This window comes from Mercenaria mercenaria, chromosome 13 (assembly GCF_021730395.1).
Source record: "Mercenaria mercenaria strain notata chromosome 13, MADL_Memer_1, whole genome shotgun sequence".
NCBI classification, from domain to species: domain Eukaryota; kingdom Metazoa; phylum Mollusca; class Bivalvia; order Venerida; family Veneridae; genus Mercenaria; species Mercenaria mercenaria.
This window is the reverse complement of record NC_069373.1, coordinates 68,905,994-68,926,345: the sequence shown is the minus strand read 5'-3', so window position 1 is coordinate 68,926,345 and position 20,352 is coordinate 68,905,994. Positions and strand designations below refer to the sequence as shown.

Genomic DNA, 20,352 nt, shown 5'->3' with positions numbered 1-20,352 from the left:
AAACTTGCTAAAGTTCAACTTCATTTCTTGATAATAATTGCTTTTAGGTAAAACAAATCGCAGATTTATCTGGACCTATTGTAAGGTTCAAGCAATCTGATTGGTAGAGAATGGGAGGAGAAGCTTTCTTTGAAATCTTGTATTTATCTCATGTTTTTGTATGTATACAAACTGAGAACTTATTGAATAAAACCTGGAAAACTTGGAAACTTGGAAAAAGCAAATCTTATATATATATATATATAAGACATGTAGATCTATATCACCAGATAAAGGGTCTGTCGTCTGGTCTCTAATACTACTCATACCATGCTTTGTGAGCAAACCGATTAGAAACTTTCTTCTAAAATGATCTTTAAGGTCTGAATTTAAGAATATCAAAAATGTACGCCCGCTGTTTCAGCGGCCGGGAGTGTGTTTGGTGCGGCACTGCATAGATAGTGCAAAGCAGTATTACATACGTATGTATACCATGGGTATAGGAGCGTTTTCATAAGTTACGGGGTCAGGGTCAGGGTGACATATGCGAGGGGGAACCCAATTTTGTAGGTGGGGTGTACAAAGGTTCTCCCCGGAATATTGTGGTATTTTGAACGCTTAATCATGCATTCTGGTGAGTTTTGAGAGAAAGATTTTTTTTCTTTCTCCTAAAGGAACTGAAAATATTTCAATGTAAAGAATTTAATGTTATAAGTATCGTTATTTTCATTTTTGACTAATTTGTATTTGTATTAAAAAGTAAAAAGTTATCAGTGTAGTTATTTACAATTTTAATGTGTTTGAGAGCATTTTTCATCGAAATGGTCATATTAACTTTAGAAAGTGATATAACATTTCTGAAAAAAAAATGGGGTACGGGGATCTTGACCTGACCAGAAAAGTTTGACATTTTAAACGCTATTAAATTTCTGTATTCTGGTGAGTTTTAAGAGAACTAAATGTATGTCAATTAAACTGAAGTATCACTAGAATTTTGTTTTTATTTGTACCATAAGAAAAGGTTATACTTTTTCAGTTATAAGTATCGTTATTCACATTTTCACAGTATGGTTGTCAGTTACTATATGTTAAGGTAATAAATAATGAATAACGGTTGGAAGAAATATATGAGCCGTGCCATGGGAAAACAAACATAGTGCATTTGCGACCAGCATGGATCCAGACCAGCCTGCGCATCCGCGCAGTCTGGTCAGGATCCATGCTGTTCGCTAATGGTTTCTCTAATTGCAATAGGCTTTGAAAGCGAACAGCATGGATCCTGGCCAGACTGCGCGGATGCGCAGGCTGGTCTGGATCCATGCTGGTCGCAAACGCACTATGTTGGTTTTCCCATGGCACGGCTCATATATTTTGAGTAGGAATATTTGTTAGTTCATTCTATGAGGAGGTGACATAGATTATTTTGAATATTACCATAAGTCAAAGACTGCATTCTAGTGTGTTTTGGGATAAAAGTATCAGGTCTTATCAATAAAAAGTAAATATATGTATACACACTAGCAAACATATGTCCCCACTGCTTGCTTTTATGTCTTGGTATACTGCATAGGTTATACTTCTTATATTGAAATTATTAATACGTCAAAATACAGTAAAAATTACACCATACAGCTTTCAAATCAAGCTTGCAGTCTTCTTCAGCGGTGTTTAATATTACAACGTCTATAGATATGGTGTTTTTCTTCAATAATGTAGAAAGGTGTGTTTAAACTGAATCCAATTTGTACTATAAGATATTAAATCTGAAAGCAATTTAAGATCAAAGAAAATGACCTTCAGAATACTATAGTAATGATATTAATATCTTTTTGAAAATCTGACCTTTTCAAAAAAAAATCGGTGATTTGGGAGCAAGGATTTTTTTTCATTGTGCTGGAAACCAGATTTCTTTTTTCTAACAAATCCAATGTCAGTTAGTCAAAATAACCCTCTCCAGAATATCAAAGGTCGACCCCTAAAGATTAAGGTATGATGTGAAGTTATTACTTTGTCTAATCGACGAAGACCAGTTATTAGAAGGAGTTACATCAAAAATGCTAACAAAGGTCCTTTAAATCTTCAACAATACCATCAACCATCAAGGAATATCTTAACATAACTTTGTTGTGCAATCGAGCTGTTAGTTATGCTTCCACTCTGTAGACCTTGCACCGTGCTTAATGTCGCTTGTGTCATTTCTTGAGAATGTTTTGCTGTTCAGGACGATTTATTAATTATTGTACAATTATATGTCACATGGTGAAAAAAAAAGTGAAACCAGTCCGTGGTTCAAACCCGGGACCACTGTATATCTATTTTTGAAAGTAAAGGATGTAAAAAAAGAGGAAATATAAATGAATTATAAATCAATATAATTAAGTTATTATAACTAGTGGTCCAGAATAATTGTATTATTTTATTTTTTTGAAATATACAGCTTCTTACCTTATTCATATATTATAATTTTATACTTTTATTTGGTATAAAATCTAGCGGATCATATCTTCAAACGTTTTTTCTTGTGTGCGTGCGTGTGTGCGTGCGTGTGTGTGTGTGTGTGTTTTAGAGCATTACTGTATATACGAGAACTCGAGTTCTCTACCAATCGGACTATGGTGTAGTGTTATGGAATTTTGTAGCTCGCTTGACCGTAATTTGTCATTTTTTGAACAGGTATTACTATACCTATATTGTTGATGATAACTGCATAATCATTATGTTTTTATGACAAAAATGAGATAATAATCTTGATGTAATTTTAATGGGTGTATGACGTAGCCCCAAAGGACCTTAAACCTTGCTTGAAGTTAGAATTATTTTATGAGAGTGAGCCATGAAGTTGGTTTACGGAAGGTAAATGGGTCTACCCAGATCCTGGCGTTAATGAAATAATGCCCTGAGGAGCACCTTGGGTTTTCCTCCACCATCAGGTGCTGGAACAAAATCAATGGATGTATTGTGCAGTCAAAGACAAACACTAGTTGTTCTTATCTTTATTTGATAGTTTATATTATGGGCATAACTTCATGACAGAACTATTTTCCAACAGCCGCATCTCCCTGAAAATAAATGAAAAAAAGTAAAGGTAAATTTTTATTTACCGTCTCTTTGTGAAGCAGTGAAAGGGTTGATGGAATTACATGTTTAACATATTATGCTTTTTGAAAGTAGATACTAGATAATTAAAGGAGATACATAATCTGGGACATCAACAAGTTTAAAACCAGCGTATTTAGAAAACGTAGTCCTTCCGAGCAGCTTGCTTTTTTACTGTTTCGTGCTGTAAGTTTTCTTAGATATATTTCGCACTGTCAAATGTATATATTGACTTGTATTACTGTTGCACCTTCAAGTATCTTGGCATTATCTATCATTGAATGCGCAGATAATCTTCTCAACACGACCATGTCAAATAATTTAAAGCAGAAATATGACACATCCACGACTGAACGTACGTAAGACGAAACAAAGTTTCCACAAAGGTAAAGCAAACCCATGTTTTAACATATCGAAACAATACGATGAGGTTACCCGCTTGCGGAATAATTTCACGAGGGCGTTGCCCGAGGCGGCGTGTAACCGATTCGTATTGTTAAGATATGAAACATGGTTCTGCTAAATAATATTTCGATTTTAAGATGTCATTTATGTACAAAAGTATACGAATTCTGGGAGAACTATTGAATTGAACATGTATGGCTCCAAATGTATTGGGTGGACGTGACGTCAACGCGTAACTGTGTTTTAACGGGAAGTAACACGTCCCGCGAAATAACTTAGGAGTGCGTAAACGGCTAATAAGTTAACTTTCGCGCCTAATAACCTATACAGTGTGTGTAAATTATGTGTAACACCATTTCATAACATCAGTTCGATTCTGAAACGTCTTTTATATAAACTAGTGGATCAATTATAGTAGCACTCTTTCTCGGCGCCTGTATGGGGACAAATAATACGTCTTTTAACTGAAATGAAATTAGGGGGAAAATTATGGCGAATTATTCTGCACAGCTAATAACCAACTCCGTGTGTTTGTGTGTGTGTGTGTGTGTGTGTGTGTGTGTGTGTGTGTGTTAATTAATCAAGACAGTTGTGCTATGGGACTTTTCGTTTAAAACATGTTTTAAGTAAAATATTTGATCAAATATGAAAGCGCTATTTCTCGATGTGTACATGGTGCTAAATATCACGTCGACGTGACGTCAGCATAATCTGGAGTACGGTCATATCTGCTTAATCTATCCAATTGTTAAATACTATGTCATCTGCATTTTCAGAGATATATGACAAATTTGTTTCAGGCGAACATCTAGAATCTCGTACTAAGTCTGAAAATGCTCGATCCTATCCCCTTTGCTCTACAGCCACGTGTATGTAAACTTTTACCGTTAGTGTCTGAGTATATCCTTCAAGAAATGAATTGGCACTTACTATATTGCAGTGACTTGGAATGTCGAATACATGATCATAGCTGTTTTTATACTGTACAACATCAGCAAATTGTGCAGATTCTGTAATCTTTGTTCCTAGAAGGGAAATATAGTATTAAGCCAGAATGCTCAATTGTACCTACTTAATATGGCGTAAAACACTTAATGAGAGAACTTTTGCTAAATTCATAAACGGTTTGCTGCAAATATATATATATATATATATATATATATATATATATATATATATATATATATATATATCTAAGAAACATTTGAAAGCTAGCTAAAGCTACACGTTTTTGGAAGTCTCGAAACAGATAAACACACACTAATCATAATTCTTTTCTCTGTAAAAGAATAAAAGTCAGTAAAGGATCAAGGCACACAGTTAGGAGAGAACCCATGTTCACAAACGTTTTACTGCAGTTTACAAGTTGTATTCCTTAGTTTAGGAAGTGTGTCACAAAATTTCAATGTCAGTCGATGCGTTATTTGTGCAGTGATAGAGGGTTTTATCCCCTTAACCGTACGTAATAAGCAATACCATTGAAACAAATATTTTTCTTAAAACTTAGTTTAAACTGTATTTATTTCCACAAATTGTATATACAAACATGAGTACGATATTGAAATTAACAAAGTTTGATAAAAAGACATACATCAATCAAAATAGTACAAACAAACAAACAAAGAAATTTTCAATCGAATGGATTGGAAAACAAGCTACTTAAAACTTATATGAATTCCGCTCCATAAGAAAAACAGAGGTTAGATGAAGAATAGTAACTAGGCTGTGTAAGTATGTGTATCATGTTGTGTTAATCGGAATATGAATGTGAAAAATAAATGCATAATGCAAAGTTTTTGTGTGTGTGTGTTTTTTTGGGGTGGGTTTTTTTTATGTTTTTTTGTTTGTGTGTGTGTGTGTGTGTGTGTGTGTGTTTTAATGATGATTGAAGAATTAACGAGCATTTTTATGCTATTGTCTCTCGTCGTCGTTTGGGGGTGGGAGAGGGGAGATGTTGATTGTCGCAGCTTATGTACTGAATCTATTTGTTGAGATGATAAATCGTTGAACGTCAGTGAATAGGGAAATATTATGTTGATAAGATAGATGTTCATCACCATACAGTAGATTGTTAAGAGTTAAAGCGCATTGGAGATTGGAAAATATGTCAGTTCGAAGATTTTGGTATTTTCGACAATGGAGCAGATAATGGTCGACAGTTTCTATCTCACCACAATCACATCTAGCGGTGTTTGTGATTCCTCGGCGGTTGAGGTCATAGTTAAGGGAGCTACAACCTAGACGTAATCGAGCATGAAGAATTTGGCCTTTTCTGGATCCAGCATTAAATAAAGGATTTGATTTCGGTAGGTTTTTATTCAGATTTGATTGAAGGCATTGACTGAAGGAGATGATTGATATGTTGAGGAAGTAAGTTCCAGTCGTTTATTGTCTTAGGAAGAAAGGAAGATTTGTATGAATGTGACTGGCAGAGGATATTTCTGATGTTTCTTTGGTTAAATCTAGTATTGATATTATGTTGGTTTTCAGGAATTAGTGAAGACAGGTAGGCGGGTGATAGACCATTGACCATTTTATAGAACAAAACAAGGCGATGTTTTTTTTCGTCGTTCTGTCAGAGGTTCCCAACCGAGATCGAATAAGAGTTTCTGGATGTTACAGAGTTTAGTGGCACCGGTGACTATACGTGCAGCCTCGTTCTGGACGGCCTCGATTTCATTCTTAAGAGCTTCTGTAACTGTTGTCCCAAACAACAACAGAATATTCCAGGATTGGACGAATAAATGAAAAGTACATTCGTTCGAGACTTTGTCGATTTAATAGAAATTTAAGGGATCTCATTATTCCAATTCGTTGCCAAGCTTTTTTCAAAGTAATAGATATATGTGAGGACCATTTTAGATCCGAGGAAAAGGTGAGACCGAGATGTTTGTGTTCAGTCACTTCAGTGATTGGTATATTGTTCATATATAATTGAGGATGATTGGGTTTGTAGAGTTTTCTTGAAAAGATCATGGATTCTGTTTTTGATGGGTTGAATGTCACCAGCCATGCTTTGGACCAAGAGTGTATAGTTTCAAGATCAGTGTTCAGAGTGGTACTGGCTGAAGCTGGATCATCTACGATGATATAAAGACTAGTATCATCTGCAAAAAGACGAATTTTAGAACCGATGTTTGAACAATGTCGTTAATGTATGTTAGGAATAACAAAGGTCCTAGAATAGATCCTTGCGGGACCACAGCGTTGATTGTCGACCAAGAGGAAAATGCATTTGCGTACACAACTCGCTGCTTACGCGTGGAAAGGTATGAGGTTATCCAGTCAAGAAGTGAGCCCTTAATACCTAGAGAGGATAGCTTATGAAGAAGTTCGCGATGCCACACCTGTCGAAGGCCTTTGAAACGTCACAGAACACGGCTCGAACTTCTTTGCCGTTATCGAGAGCATTGCAGATGTCGTTATGAAGATATACCAGTTGGTTCACTGTAGAGTCACCTTTGATAAAGCCTGATTGAAGAGAAGTAAGAAGATTGTTTTGAGTGAGATAGTTGTAGAGATATTTGTGAATACACCGTTCCATAAGTTTGCCTATGCAGCTTAGAAGGGAGTTTGGGGTCGATAGTTCGAAGGTTTTGAGGGATCTGATTTTTTAAAACTGGAGTAACGTTTGCTAGTTTCCAGGACGAGGGAAGAAGGAATGCGACAATAACTTATTGAAAAACTTGGAAAGAGGTTCAGAAAGTTCTGCCTTACCTTCTCGAAGAAGTTTAGGGCTGATGAGATCAGGACCACATGCTTTAGATGGATCAATGAGGGATATAGCATCAGAGACGTCTGTTGGTGTAATAAGAATATTCGTTAGGGTAGCTGTAGTAGAGGATGGGCATGGTGGCAAAATTTCATTAGTGTCATCTATGGTGGATTGTGTGCAAAAGAAATGGTTAAGGAGTTCTGTCTTTTCTTGGTCTGTAGATGCTTGTGTATTTTGGTCTTGTAGCGTTGGAATTGTCTGAGCTGTTGTTTTATTTGTTAGTTTTTTAGCAGTTTTGAACCAAAGTTTCGCTGTTATTGTGTTTGAATTTACTTGTTCAATGAGTTTATTTTGGTAGTTTTGTTTTGATATTCGTATTAGTTTTGTAACCTCGTTACGTATTGTTTTAAACATTGTCCAAGCTTGTTCAGTGTTAAGTCGTTTTGCTGTTTTGTGTAACTTCTTGCGCTTCCTAATAGCCTTTCTTATCGTGTTATTTAGCCAAGGAATGTCGTTTGGTCTTATTGTGACTGTTTTATTTGGAATGATTGTTGTGCTGCAGTTAATATTGCGTGTGTGATGTCTTCGTGGCTTTGTTAAGGTCATGTTTTCTATTATGGTGTCCCAGGTAGTATTATGCAGTATTGTTTTGTATTGATCATAGTTACCTTTGTCGTACAACCATACTTTTCTTTTGAATGTAGTATTTATAGGTTTGTCTAGTTTAAGAACAGCAACAATAGGGCAGGGGAAATCGAATCATGTCAGGAATGAATGGATCGGCAACAAAGCTTGTTAGTACATGATTATTATTTTTAACAAAAATGAGATCAATAAGAGAGGATGAGTTTTCTGTGAATGTGTGTGTGATGAATTAATTGTTCTGCCGGGGTAAGAGGAAATTAGATTTGATATCTTGTTTGTCTGAGTGTTTAGGATGTTGATGTTAAAGTCACCAGCAACTAGGATATTATCACAAGGTTGGTTAAAAGCTTGGTCTATGGACTGTTCAAGAAGAAGCCTTTGCTGATTATTTGAATCCGGAGGACGATAGATGCCTCCTACAAGAATGACACGATGTCTGAAATTTTTTCAAGCCAGAGAGCCTCTATTCCAGCAACAGAAAGGTCGTCACGATGTTTGGCGAGAAGGCCATCTCGAATGTAGATAGTGACTCCTCCCTATGCGATCATTACGATCACAGCGAAGCGGTGTTTGAAAGTTAGGTATAAGAAGTTCGTCATTTGATATTGCAGGAGATAGCCAGGATTCTGTGAAGATAAGAATATCGTAAGGCTGAGCTTCTATTTCAAAAATGTCAATTTTAGGCTTGAGACTTTGAAATTTAGATGCATAACAGAAAGACCACTTTGCAATATTTCACTGTATGCGGATAAAGATGAGTTTTCTGATGAAATTGTACTATTGGGTCCTGGATGTGGGTGTACATTTCCAGAGATTATGAGAAGTAGAGGCAACAGTTGAGAAGATATGTATGTTCGAATGAAAGTACTGACCGTAACAGAATGTACATGTATGTTTAAGTGATTGCATAAGAAAAGTGTGACTGGATGGCGCTTTTTGTTTGAGTCATGAATTTCCATGATCAAGGAGGCTGATATGTGATTAATATCTGTAGTTTAGCCACCAGTCTTAGATAGAGGTATTTTGCTGCAATAGGGCGGATCCGCCCCTCCGACGACGAGAGAATGGAACGTGCATAAATTACAAGTTTTAAACTAATTAGTGAAAGACGTGTAAAAATGAATATGTACAATCGAGAGTTCATGTTAATTTCCGAAACATTTTGGTCATCGCCATTGAAACTTAACTGCTTAATGTATGAAATAAGATTCTGATCTTTACAGTTGCGAATATGTGATACGTTGTCTCACATGAAGTGTTGGTACCTATGGTACATTGGCTAGTTATAGACGTAAATACTTTATAGACCTTTAGAGATGTTTAAAAAAAAAAGGAAAAAAAGACAACAATAATTTATATACGAGTATAAAATGGGAGATTACTCCAGCAAGCATAATGAGACGGTGTTACGAGTATTCTCCCTTATATTGTACACTTGCTTACCAACGAGAAATTTTCGTTTGATTAAAGCTACGTAACCGTTCAGTATTGATAACTTTTTAATTTGAGATCGTAGTGATACATGTAAAGGCATAATGCAAGTTATTCCAACGAAATCAATGTTCCAAACACTGCAGTTCTTGCACGAAAAGAAATTGCAAGACTGCCGTTGGAAATATTAACGTACTTCGAGTAGATGTTTGTATAGATTAGATTAACATTTTCAGTTCAAAGTATGTAGTGAATCGCGCTATTTTAATTTCGGGCTAATTTTAAGAGACCCTTGCTTGAAATAGGCAAGAGATGTTTAAAAATAAAGGTGGTTTTTTTTAAGAAACTTGAATTATTAGCTCGCTAGCATTACGGCTATTTAATGTATACATACTACATGTGTATTAGAAGATAAATGTTGAAAAGTTTTTGCGCATGATAATCATGCATGGTTTTTGTAGGAAGTCAGTATTGGTGTAGTAATGACATAAAGTTTGACAATTAGTTTAATACAGACGTCTCGTCCACATGTTTTCCGTGATATATTGTAGGTAAATTTACAGAGTTTGTATAGAAAATAGGTTTTCAACGTGTGATCGAGACTATATTTTGTGTATTTCAGTTGTTTGCAGTTGGGTTGTTGCCTTTAAATGGAATTTTTGTTTTCAGTGAAAAATTTTCGTTTTACATTGTGTATTATATAGTGTTCGTTATATTGGATTTTAGATAGTGGAAAAAATGGAGTTTAGAGTGAACTTTGATGTTGTTTATTGTATGTTTGCTAATTTATGTACATTTTGGTTTAGGCTACTGGTAATCATTCAGGATGAGTTACATTGGATTTAATTAATGGTAAAAAAGAAGAATTTGTCAAAAGTATTATGACAATTAGCTGAGTAAAATAAATAAATAGTAATAATAATAATAAAATAACATTGATAAATTATATGTTTGTAGTACCTGACACGTTATATAAACGATAAATAGAACAGACAGATCAACAGACATTTCATTAACAATAGGTCCAAATGAGTTTGTGTATGAACAAATTGTACAAAGGTCAAATTAGCTCATGTATTTAAATAAATGAATCCGGTAATGAAATATATACAATTTGATTTTTCATGTATGAGTACACAATATGTTAAGCCAATTAAATAGATCGTTTCATTAACAACAAATTCAAATAAGTTTAGGTATCAAACAAATTGTATGGTGGCAGAAAGGTAAATAAATTTGATAAATAAATTGATAGTTAATGTATGTAGTGCCTCAAATAATAAATCAATAAAACAGACTAATTCATTAACAATTTGGGCCGACTGATTCATGTATAAAACAAATAGTATGGTGAATAAAGATAAATGACTTTAAATATATTCGTAGTCAAATGAGTACATATATCAAGCAAATAGTATAATGATAACAACATAGTCAGATGAGTACATGTATCGAGCAAATTCTATAATGATGACAACATAGTCAGGTGAGTACATATATCAAGCAAATTCTATAATGAAAGACAACATAGTCAGGTGAGTATATGTATCAAGCAAATAGTATAGTAATAATAACGTAGTCAGGTGAGTATATGAATCAAGCAAATTGTATAATAGTACCAGCATAGTCAGATGGGTTCTTGTATCAATCAAATTGTATAATAATAACATCATAGTCAGGTGAGTGCATGTATCAAGCAAAGTGTATAATAATAATAACATAGTCAGATGAGTACATGTATCAAGCAGATTGTATAATTATAACAACATAGTCAGATGGGTTTCTTGTATCATGCATATAGTATAATAATAACAGCAAAGTCAGATTAGTACATGTATCAAGCAGATTGTAAATAATAATAACATAGTCAGATAGGTTTGTGTATCAAGCAAACTGTATTATAATAACATCATAGTCAGATGAGTTCTTGAATCATGCATATTGTACAATAATAAGCATAGTCAGGTGAGTACATGTATCAAGCAGATTGTATAATAAAAACAACATAATCAGATGGGTTATTTTGTCAAGCAAATTGTATAATAATAACATCGTAGTCAGGTGAGTACATGTATCAAGCAGCTTGTATAATAATAAACAACATAGTCAAATAGGTCCTTTTTCAAGCAAATTGTATAATGATAACAACATAGTCAGATGAGTATATGTATCAAGCAAATTGTGTAATTTAATAACAACATTGTCAGATGAGTATATGTATCAAGCAAATTGTGTAATAATAACAACATTGTCAGATAATTATATGTAACAAGCAAATTGCATAATACTAACAACATAGTCGGATGGTTTCTTGTATCAAGCAAATTGTACAATAATAACAGCATAGTCAGGTGAGTGCATGTATCAATCAATTGTGTTATATAACAACATAGTCAGATGAGTACATTATCAAGCAGACTGAATAATAATAAACAACATAGTCAGAAAGTTTTTTGCAACAAGTAGATTTTTTTAACAATAACAGCATTGTAAGGTGAGTGCATGTATCAAGCAAATTGTATAAAAATAACAATATAGTCAGGTAAGTGCATGTATCATGGATATTGTATAATGATAACAACATAATCAGGTGAGTGCATGTATCATGGATATTATAAAAACTTCATCATTGCAATAAATTATGCAGGAAACTTTAGACTATTGAAATAAACTTTTCAGAAAAAAAAGTCAAAATACAAGATAATTTCTGAAAGTATCGAGATAACTATCTAGCTTACAAATAGCAGATGTGGGCGCTTACACAAAAGGTATCGAGATAGTATTGTAAGTTATCGCAATAATTTTTCCAGGAAACAATCAACTATTGCGATAATATTTTCATAAAACTTCGCTTTATCAAGATAACTGTTTGAAGTATCACGATAGCTACCTAGCTATTTCGTGGCAATATGCCACAATAGGTTCCTTCAAGTAGGAACTAGTGTATAAAATGCAATAAAACGACTGGATACGGGAGACGTCCCTGGTAGATTTTAAGCGTTTCACGAAAATGTGACATTTTTGTCTTTTTAGTGATATTAATCTCTTTGTAGTCACAAGGTGTATCATCAGTTTTATTTGATCTGTTTACAGATTGAACAGATCGTTCAAAAATGTGTTTTATCGAATTTCTACAGGCATCATATACCATAAGATACTTCATAAAACATAAAAAATGAGATTATAGAAGCTTACTGTATGTAAATGTATTTGGAACCCTACCGTCCTATTATCTGTGTACTTACCATCCGGCAGTGTTCCGAATCTTGTGAAAGAAACCCACGTACAGTCATTCACAGTAGTGGCATAGGTCAATGTTTCGTTCCCGATTTTTCCGTACCAGCCATTTATGTGCATCGTCTGGTTTCCGGATCCCATATGGTATGTCCCGGAGTGGGCAAGCGTTTCTTAAAAACAAATAAGCTGCCGAAAACCACTTCCTTTAACAGTAATGACAGTTTCTATATATCAATCGGCTTACAAGTGCATAATTCATTGAGTTAACGCACTTAATGAAGCACAAAATAATAAGACAGTAACACTATTCTTATCAAGTAGAGTTGGCTCGCCAGCTTAGCTCAATAGGGAGAGCCTAGATCTACGGATCGCGGGATCGTGAGCTCGATCCCCGGGCGGGGCGTATGTTCTCCGTGACGATTTGATGAAAGACATTGTGTCTGAAATCATTTGTCCTCCACCTCTGGTTCATTTTGGGAAGTTGGCAGTTACTTGCGGAGAACAGGTTTGTACTGGTACAGAATCCAGGAACACTGGTTAGGTTAACTGCCCGCCGTTACATAACTGAAATACTGTTGAAAAACGGCGTTAAACCCAAAACAAACAAAGAAAACGAGTTGAGATTTTTCAAACCTATGGAATATAAAATAAACGACGTGTAATGTTTATATGGTGGTATTTCAGGACATTCCGTTTTGTCGCGTTGGCGTGCGCGCAGTTTATGTAGCATATTTATGCATTATTGTGTCATCCTGGCACAGGCGAGCTTACTCGCCATAATGGAAATTCGAAGGATTCACTGTGTTGTCTTCGTGCGCGCGCCAACGCGACATGCCTGGCGGTTTTGGTCCTTGTCTTGCGTAAAAAAAAGATGCAGTTTATTATTGTGAAACATTCTTTCTATTAAGTACTAGATCTACATTTCAGTGGTTCTGTAAAAGTTGACTTCCATATATCGGTATCTTATTCTACGTCAAAAAATGGGCATGAGCCCCATCCAGAATGGAATAACACTATCGTACATTTATTAAAAGTAAAATAATAGTTGAATGTCTGTAACTCAACTCAAGAAAGACATAGACAGGAAAAAAAGTATTGCTAGAAGTATGTTTTACTTGTAATAAATTTGTGCCCTGTCAAGTCCCTCCCCCCCCCCCCCCCCCCCCCCCCCCCCCCCCTCCCCCACACACACACACACCCCACTCCCCTAAAAACATAAAACTGATGAAAATCAGTAAAGGTCGAAAATACTTGTGAATTCAGTGACATTCAGTATTTAATCTTGTGTCTGATATAGTGTACTCTAACTAAAATAATTGACAGTATTACAAATTTTCTGTTGTTCCATTCAGGTTGGGCCTACAAACCGTATTTTAACTACGATAGAGTAAAGTCTGAAGACGCGCCTCCTTGTCTGCTTTAGAATAAGACAGACAGAACTTAACTATTTAAATGAAACTGAATTCTTACTTGGAACACATCCGTCAAGCATCTCTTCGCCAACGATCTGAGAAATGTGACAGTGTGTGCCGTTGAAACTGTACGTCTTCATCTGTTGTGTTAAGAGTTAAAATTAAATGCTTAAATCAAACTGATGTTACATTGCTCAAGAGTTTCATACTTAATGTTCCAGTTCACACTGGTCAGGCAAAATGCTCGATCGAGTTTTAGACTTAACGTTAGACCTGCCGCATCAGAGCGTCGACCTATATGTAAAATGACGTCTTCTGGGCACTATTTGCAAGTTTGCTTCTTGCATTTTTCATCGTATGCACATTTCACTTACCAAATGATTAGTCTAACGCACCATCATTTCAATGAACTGTGTATAAGATTGAAAACCTAAATATCTTGCTCAGAATTCGTTATTTTACGTGAGGATTTGCGGTCAATACACTCGGTCTGACGTAACTATACGTGAGACGTGCGGTTTACATAACCATTGCCACTGATTGTGTTATTGATGGGTACTTGATCAATGCTATTTATCTCTCGCCATGTTTTTATGATATATAGTTTATTGCTTTTATAGTTTCTGTTATGGCTTAATTTCAACACTTAAGTAGTTGCCTGGCGCCAATATGTTCGAGAGGTTTCGCAAACTTTTGATACTAACTAATATAAATTATTCAATCCAACCGATGACATGTTGGTGGAGTGGTAGGAACAGTGGCAATACAGACGAATCTAGCTGTACAACCACCACACCTTTTACTGTTTCCTTAAACTGTTTAGGACTTAACAATACTTACATGATGGAAATCGCGGATCACCTGGTAGGTAGTCACGAACTCGCCGTGTTCACTCTCTGTTATGACTGTGCCGTTCACTGCCTGAAGTTTTCTGTCGTAATCCTGATCGGCTGCAAAACTGTTCTAAACGCAGTACAAGGAAGAAAAGAGACAGTGAATAGAATTATGTTGAAATACCTAAGAACGTCGGACGGAAAATGTGTAAGCAAACTGTTGCTATAATTTCTTTCGGACTTTAAAGTTTGACCTTGTGATCTAAAACTGTATCTCAGATGAGCTACGGCTGTCAGTGAGGAACAATGCAATACTAGAATTGTGTCCATTGGACACAGATGGCCCCACATACTGTGCCATCTTCTAAATAGCAAAGTTTTTAGTAAAGACCAACTTCTCATAAAGGATGTTCGACTAAAAGTTTGAAGCAAATTGTATTAAGAAAAGGTTGTGCATTTGAGCAACTTTGAATCCATTCCTTCAAAAAGTATAAGAGGAGTTGAACACACATGATTTCTCTCTATATTCTATATATTGCAAAACTATCAAATGGCCATAACTGCGGTAAAATTAATCACAGAAAACAATCCGTCCTTTATGGTCATCTGTACATCAAGCTTGTTCATCTGTAAATGTTTGAAGCAAATCAGGCTAATAGTGTGGGAGGAGTTAGGCATACAAGATTTTTCTCTATATTCCATAAAGCATAAGTATCAAAGGGCCATAACTGTGGTAAAAATCATAAATATTCCTTCCTTTAGGCCATACCAAATTGATTAATAGTTCTTCGGAAAATTTTCAAAAAAAATGGGAGTGAGCGTGCGAAATTTTTTTTTTTTTTTTTTTCTCAATTTTGATTTTTTCAGAGGCGGGTAGCTTTTACATGGAACGAGCGGGTATTTTTTTTTTTTTTTTTTTTTGCAGTTATGATTATACATGAAGTTAACATTTCTTTAAGAATAACACAGAACTTAAACATTTACAGTGTGTCTAAGACAGTAGATAGCTTTTCTGTATGTTTTAAAGACTACATGAATGGTTTTGCAAATAAATTCTTGCTAAAACTCACTGAATCACTTTGTTTTTGTTTTGTATTTATAATTACTGAGGAATGAGTGTCTTATTTTTAATTTTGATTGTTCTACATTAATCTGAAGGCGTGCCCATTTAACGGCAGAGGATGAGGAATATTTAAGACAAAACAGGCACCCAAGTGGAATAACATATCTTCTGAAACCCAGTTAGATGGCTTCGACACATGAGCAACTTTGTGCCTCTAGTGAAACTCCAAACGGTAGGTGAGGGGAAAGTAATAAATCACTTGACCAATGAGACCAAGCGGAGTTGGGCACACAAATGCTTCGACATTGCTCGAATCCATTGGAATAATTTCTTATCAGATAAGCTTAGCTTAAGTTTTTGTGGTAGAGGTACATTTCAGTCAAAAATGATAACAGACGGACAAAAAATGATCCCAGTATGGCCACTCTTTAAAGGTGTTATTTGTTGTGCTTTGATTGACCAAGAAATTTTGAGTTGGGAAGGTCTGTTTTTTCAGATTCTTTCTTTCAATCAATTCACAGCCAGTTAATATACAAACAGGGAAAATTGGGGTTACAATACGACAGAAATTATTTTTTATATCTACACAACTTATATGAAAAGCTAAACATATTTTAAAAGGCAGTGGCTACGATTACGGTACCGTAATCCTAGCCTCCGGTTCTAGGATTACGGAAGTTCCGTATTCCTAGACAACCCTATGAGAATAGGCTAGGATTACGGAAGTATTTAAGAGGCATCAAATTTATGTTAGGACATGCATAATGACATTGTAAACTTAGTCATTTCACTTACTTTCACTAAATATTTCGTGCTATCGATCGGCCGTTTTGGGTAAGTATAACCTTAATGGCGCTAGGCGGAAATATAGAATTATCTATGTTTCGAATATGCCTGCATTTTTTTTCATCAAGTCACCACAAATGGTCTTTAATAGCATACAATATGGTTATAAATAATAAAATTCAAAGTATAAATTGTTTTTTCAAATCTAACTTTGACACTCATATTTCTAATATATCTCCGCGCGCCGCCGTTAAGATTATACTAACCCAAAACAGCGGATAGAAAACACGAAATAATAAGGCAGGCTTGAAAAATTAAGTGAAATAAGTTAGTTTACAACACCATATATGCGTGTCCTAACATATACTTTATGCTTCTTAAAATACTCCCGTAATCCTAGCCTATCCTCATAGGGTTGTCTAGGAATACGGAACTTCCGTAATCCTAGAACCGGAGGCTAGGATTACGGTACCGTAATCGTAGCCACTGCCTTTTTAAAAATGAATATATGCATTTTGATAGAATATCTGACTGCCGTACTAAAGAAGTTACGTTCAAAACGATTTTGACCCGAGACAATTAATGTGATGGATCAGTCAGGATCTGTGAACAAAGCTCTGGCTTTGGCTCTAGATCTAAAATATTTAACTAAACGCTGATAACAAATGGTCTGAAAACTTTATCTGAACAATATTTCTATGTTTAATCCAAATATTTTCAATTTGAATCCCCGTGGCCGTGCACGTCTTACAAGTCGGGCTTTGTTCTTTTCACTGTATAATTTGAACAATCGTAGAACGTGCCTACTTCATCACCTACCGGCACATCGAAGGCCATGTGTGACACTAGCACAGACACGTCAGATTTAAAACAAAGATGAACAACACCATAATTCCTGACTTTTTGAGTTTGTGTCATCAGCTACATGTATTACGAACGCATGGATTCCGATCAATATCACTTTGACGCATTAAAACAGCGATAAAACCTGTTTACCGTTATCATTCCGGACCGCGTAATCAGAAAAAAAAATCGGCGATTTTTATGTACGTGCGGGCGGGTGAATTTTTTTTTCTTTTTCTCGGGAATGAAATCATTGATGCGGTAGTTCCGACGAACGACAAATCAATTTGGTATGGCCTTATGGTCATCTGCTCATCTAACTTGTTCATCTGTGAAATTTTGAAGCAGAGGAGTTGGACATACAAGACTTCGAGACGTACGGACAGCAGCAACGCTATATAACCCACCACCACCACCACCACCACCAAGACCACCACACACACACACACGCGCGCACGCACGCACGCACGCACGCACACACACACACACACCTCCCATAAATGTACGGGGGCATAAAAGCGTTTTGTTAAGCCAAACAGAGTAGATTCTACATTATCTGACGGTTCTTCAACCAAACAGTAACAACAAAAATATATTATACTGAACAAAACTTCTAACATTGATAATAACTTAAATACTTATTTCCATAAAATTAGATATTGTGTATTAGTAGAGAGATCTCCACAATTGCAAAAAAAAAGAGTAGATTCTTATATGTAACTTGTTTTTAGGGTAAAACAATTCGGTTTTTAATTTATTATTTATTTATACTGCGGATTAAACCTCTTTTTCGGCGAACGCCGTCTAAATTCGTTTTCGTTACCTATGCCGCGTGACTTCAGTTTGCAAATCAAACTACTTGATAACGCATTATAGATAATTTATCAAAATGGAAGATTTATGCAACACTCTGCCTGATTGGCCGAGAGTGTCAATTTCTTTCACTCTGTTGATTGTGCTACGCTGAGTGAAATGTAGACAAAGCGTTTATCCTAAACGACGCTGTTCACAGTTTTAAAGCTAACTTTGGCTGAGTATATTTAGCAAGAATATTGATATATCTCAAAATGATAAGTAAGTTTAATAAATATGATAAAAACCTGTTCAAATACCAACATATATCATATTAAAGAAAGAGCTGAATACGATCTGCGTATCACATGAATAAGGGTGTGATAAAAGTCTTTTATGTAGAGAAGTGTTTTTTAAAAGATTTTCCTTGTTACAATTGTCGTCTGTATATGAAAAGGTTTCTTGCTTTTGTGACTTATTCAGATTGCATATTAAAATGAGTACTTGTTTGCTTTGATATATTTGTTATAAATTATTTAACTGATTTATTATATTTGAATATTTTTCTTTAGTATGGTATGCAAATATTGAACTCAGATGAAATCTGTTTTATTATATATATGCTATATAATGACTGAATCTCATTACACTGAATTGAAGGTACGCTGCATACAGTTTATCTATGTGATATGACTACGGTCAAACTTTGCTTATGAAATATTGAAACAATTACAATTGTATGTTTTGCTTGACCTTCACTTTTTTATAGGTGTGACGTCATTGTCCAAAGATTCATGAATAGCGAATATGCATTTGTTAAAGCAGGATCAGTTGGCCTATTTTAGAAATAAATAAAAATAATAAATAAAAACATGCTTTAATTGATATTTTCTCATGTTCCTAATCAAACTTGATTTGTAGCATCTTTATTAGGCCCGCAGCCAACTTTGTTCAGCTGGGACATTTGACCCCTTTTAGGGGCTGCTAGACCTAAAACTAGAAATGCCTTTATACAGCGTCTCATGAACAGCTTGGTGGATCTTTGTCATACTTGGTCTGGAGCATCATTATAAGGTCCTCTTCCAAATTTATTTATATAGGAACTTGGGCCCTATTAGGGACCACTATAGCTAAAAGTAGATATGCCTTTCTTCGCATTAACCACTAAAATGTAATGGATTTTTATCAAACTCGATGTGTAACAATATCGTAAGGTCTCCTGCTATTTTGTTACAAATGGGGATAGGGACCAATTTAGCTAAAAATATAAACACGTTTAATGACCTCTTCTCATGAACCGCTTCATGAATCTTCATCAAACTACTTCTGTAATTATTCGCCTAAGGAAAATCGAAACAAAATTGCAACCCTACGAAACCTTTGCGAAAAATTAAAAGAGAACCATTTTAAATTGTTAAAGTGCGGTGTCTAGTTTTGCAATTTGAAAAATGTTAGATGAAAGATGAATGTTAGATAAAAAATTTAATAAAAACTTCTTTCCTTACTACAATTCGCCGACCATCATTTTTAAAACTATTTCTTGTTTAAGGATATTTCTTGTAACGATACGGGTAAAATAGCCGATGCCGGGCTAGCTGTTTTGTTCAGTATATAATATATGACAGAATATTGTCAAAATAGTGAAAATCGAATTTAAGAACATATCAACGTTTTTACCTGCGACATCGTCGGTATACTGCTCCCACTTTTCAAGGTAGCGGTCACCATCAATCCTTTCGCAAAGAATTTCTTACTTATACAACATGGCTGTTCGGCAGCAAATGTGGTGTCGACGACGACAAAAACCGCGATTAATTGTAAAGTTAGAGACATGTTGCGCGTTTCTAAATGAACTGAATTAATTGATCTATTTTGCAAGTTATTTGAAAGCCTGTTATCAGTTTAAAACTGTGACAAAATATGTCATATAATTTCAATTTATTAACTGTTATCTTATGTCATATGGCATATTTCACACGTCAGTGCACGTGAACGTCAGTGGACGCATTGGTAGGAAGGGCTAAGACGCTTTCCTACGGGGATGAGGGCCCCGGGTTCGATTCCTGACTACTCACGTTGCGGTGCGTCCTTTGGCAAGGCACTTTATCACGATTG

At 35.2% G+C, this 20,352-nt stretch overlaps 1 protein-coding gene across 1 annotated transcript; it reads right to left on the bottom strand.

The window, feature by feature from the left end:
• Positions 1-2,956: 2,956 nt before the first annotated feature.
• LOC123529281 (uncharacterized) lies at positions 2,957-20,151 on the bottom strand. Its single transcript, XM_045309549.2, has 6 exons — positions 19,915-20,151; positions 14,761-14,883; positions 13,979-14,060; positions 12,517-12,678; positions 4,411-4,505; positions 2,957-3,038 (listed from the first exon to the last, which is right to left on the bottom strand). Exons 1-6 carry the CDS (start codon positions 20,068-20,070, stop codon positions 3,015-3,017), a joined length of 642 nt encoding a protein of 213 aa, XP_045165484.2. The 5' UTR covers positions 20,071-20,151; the 3' UTR covers positions 2,957-3,014.
• Positions 20,152-20,352: the final 201 nt, after the last annotated feature.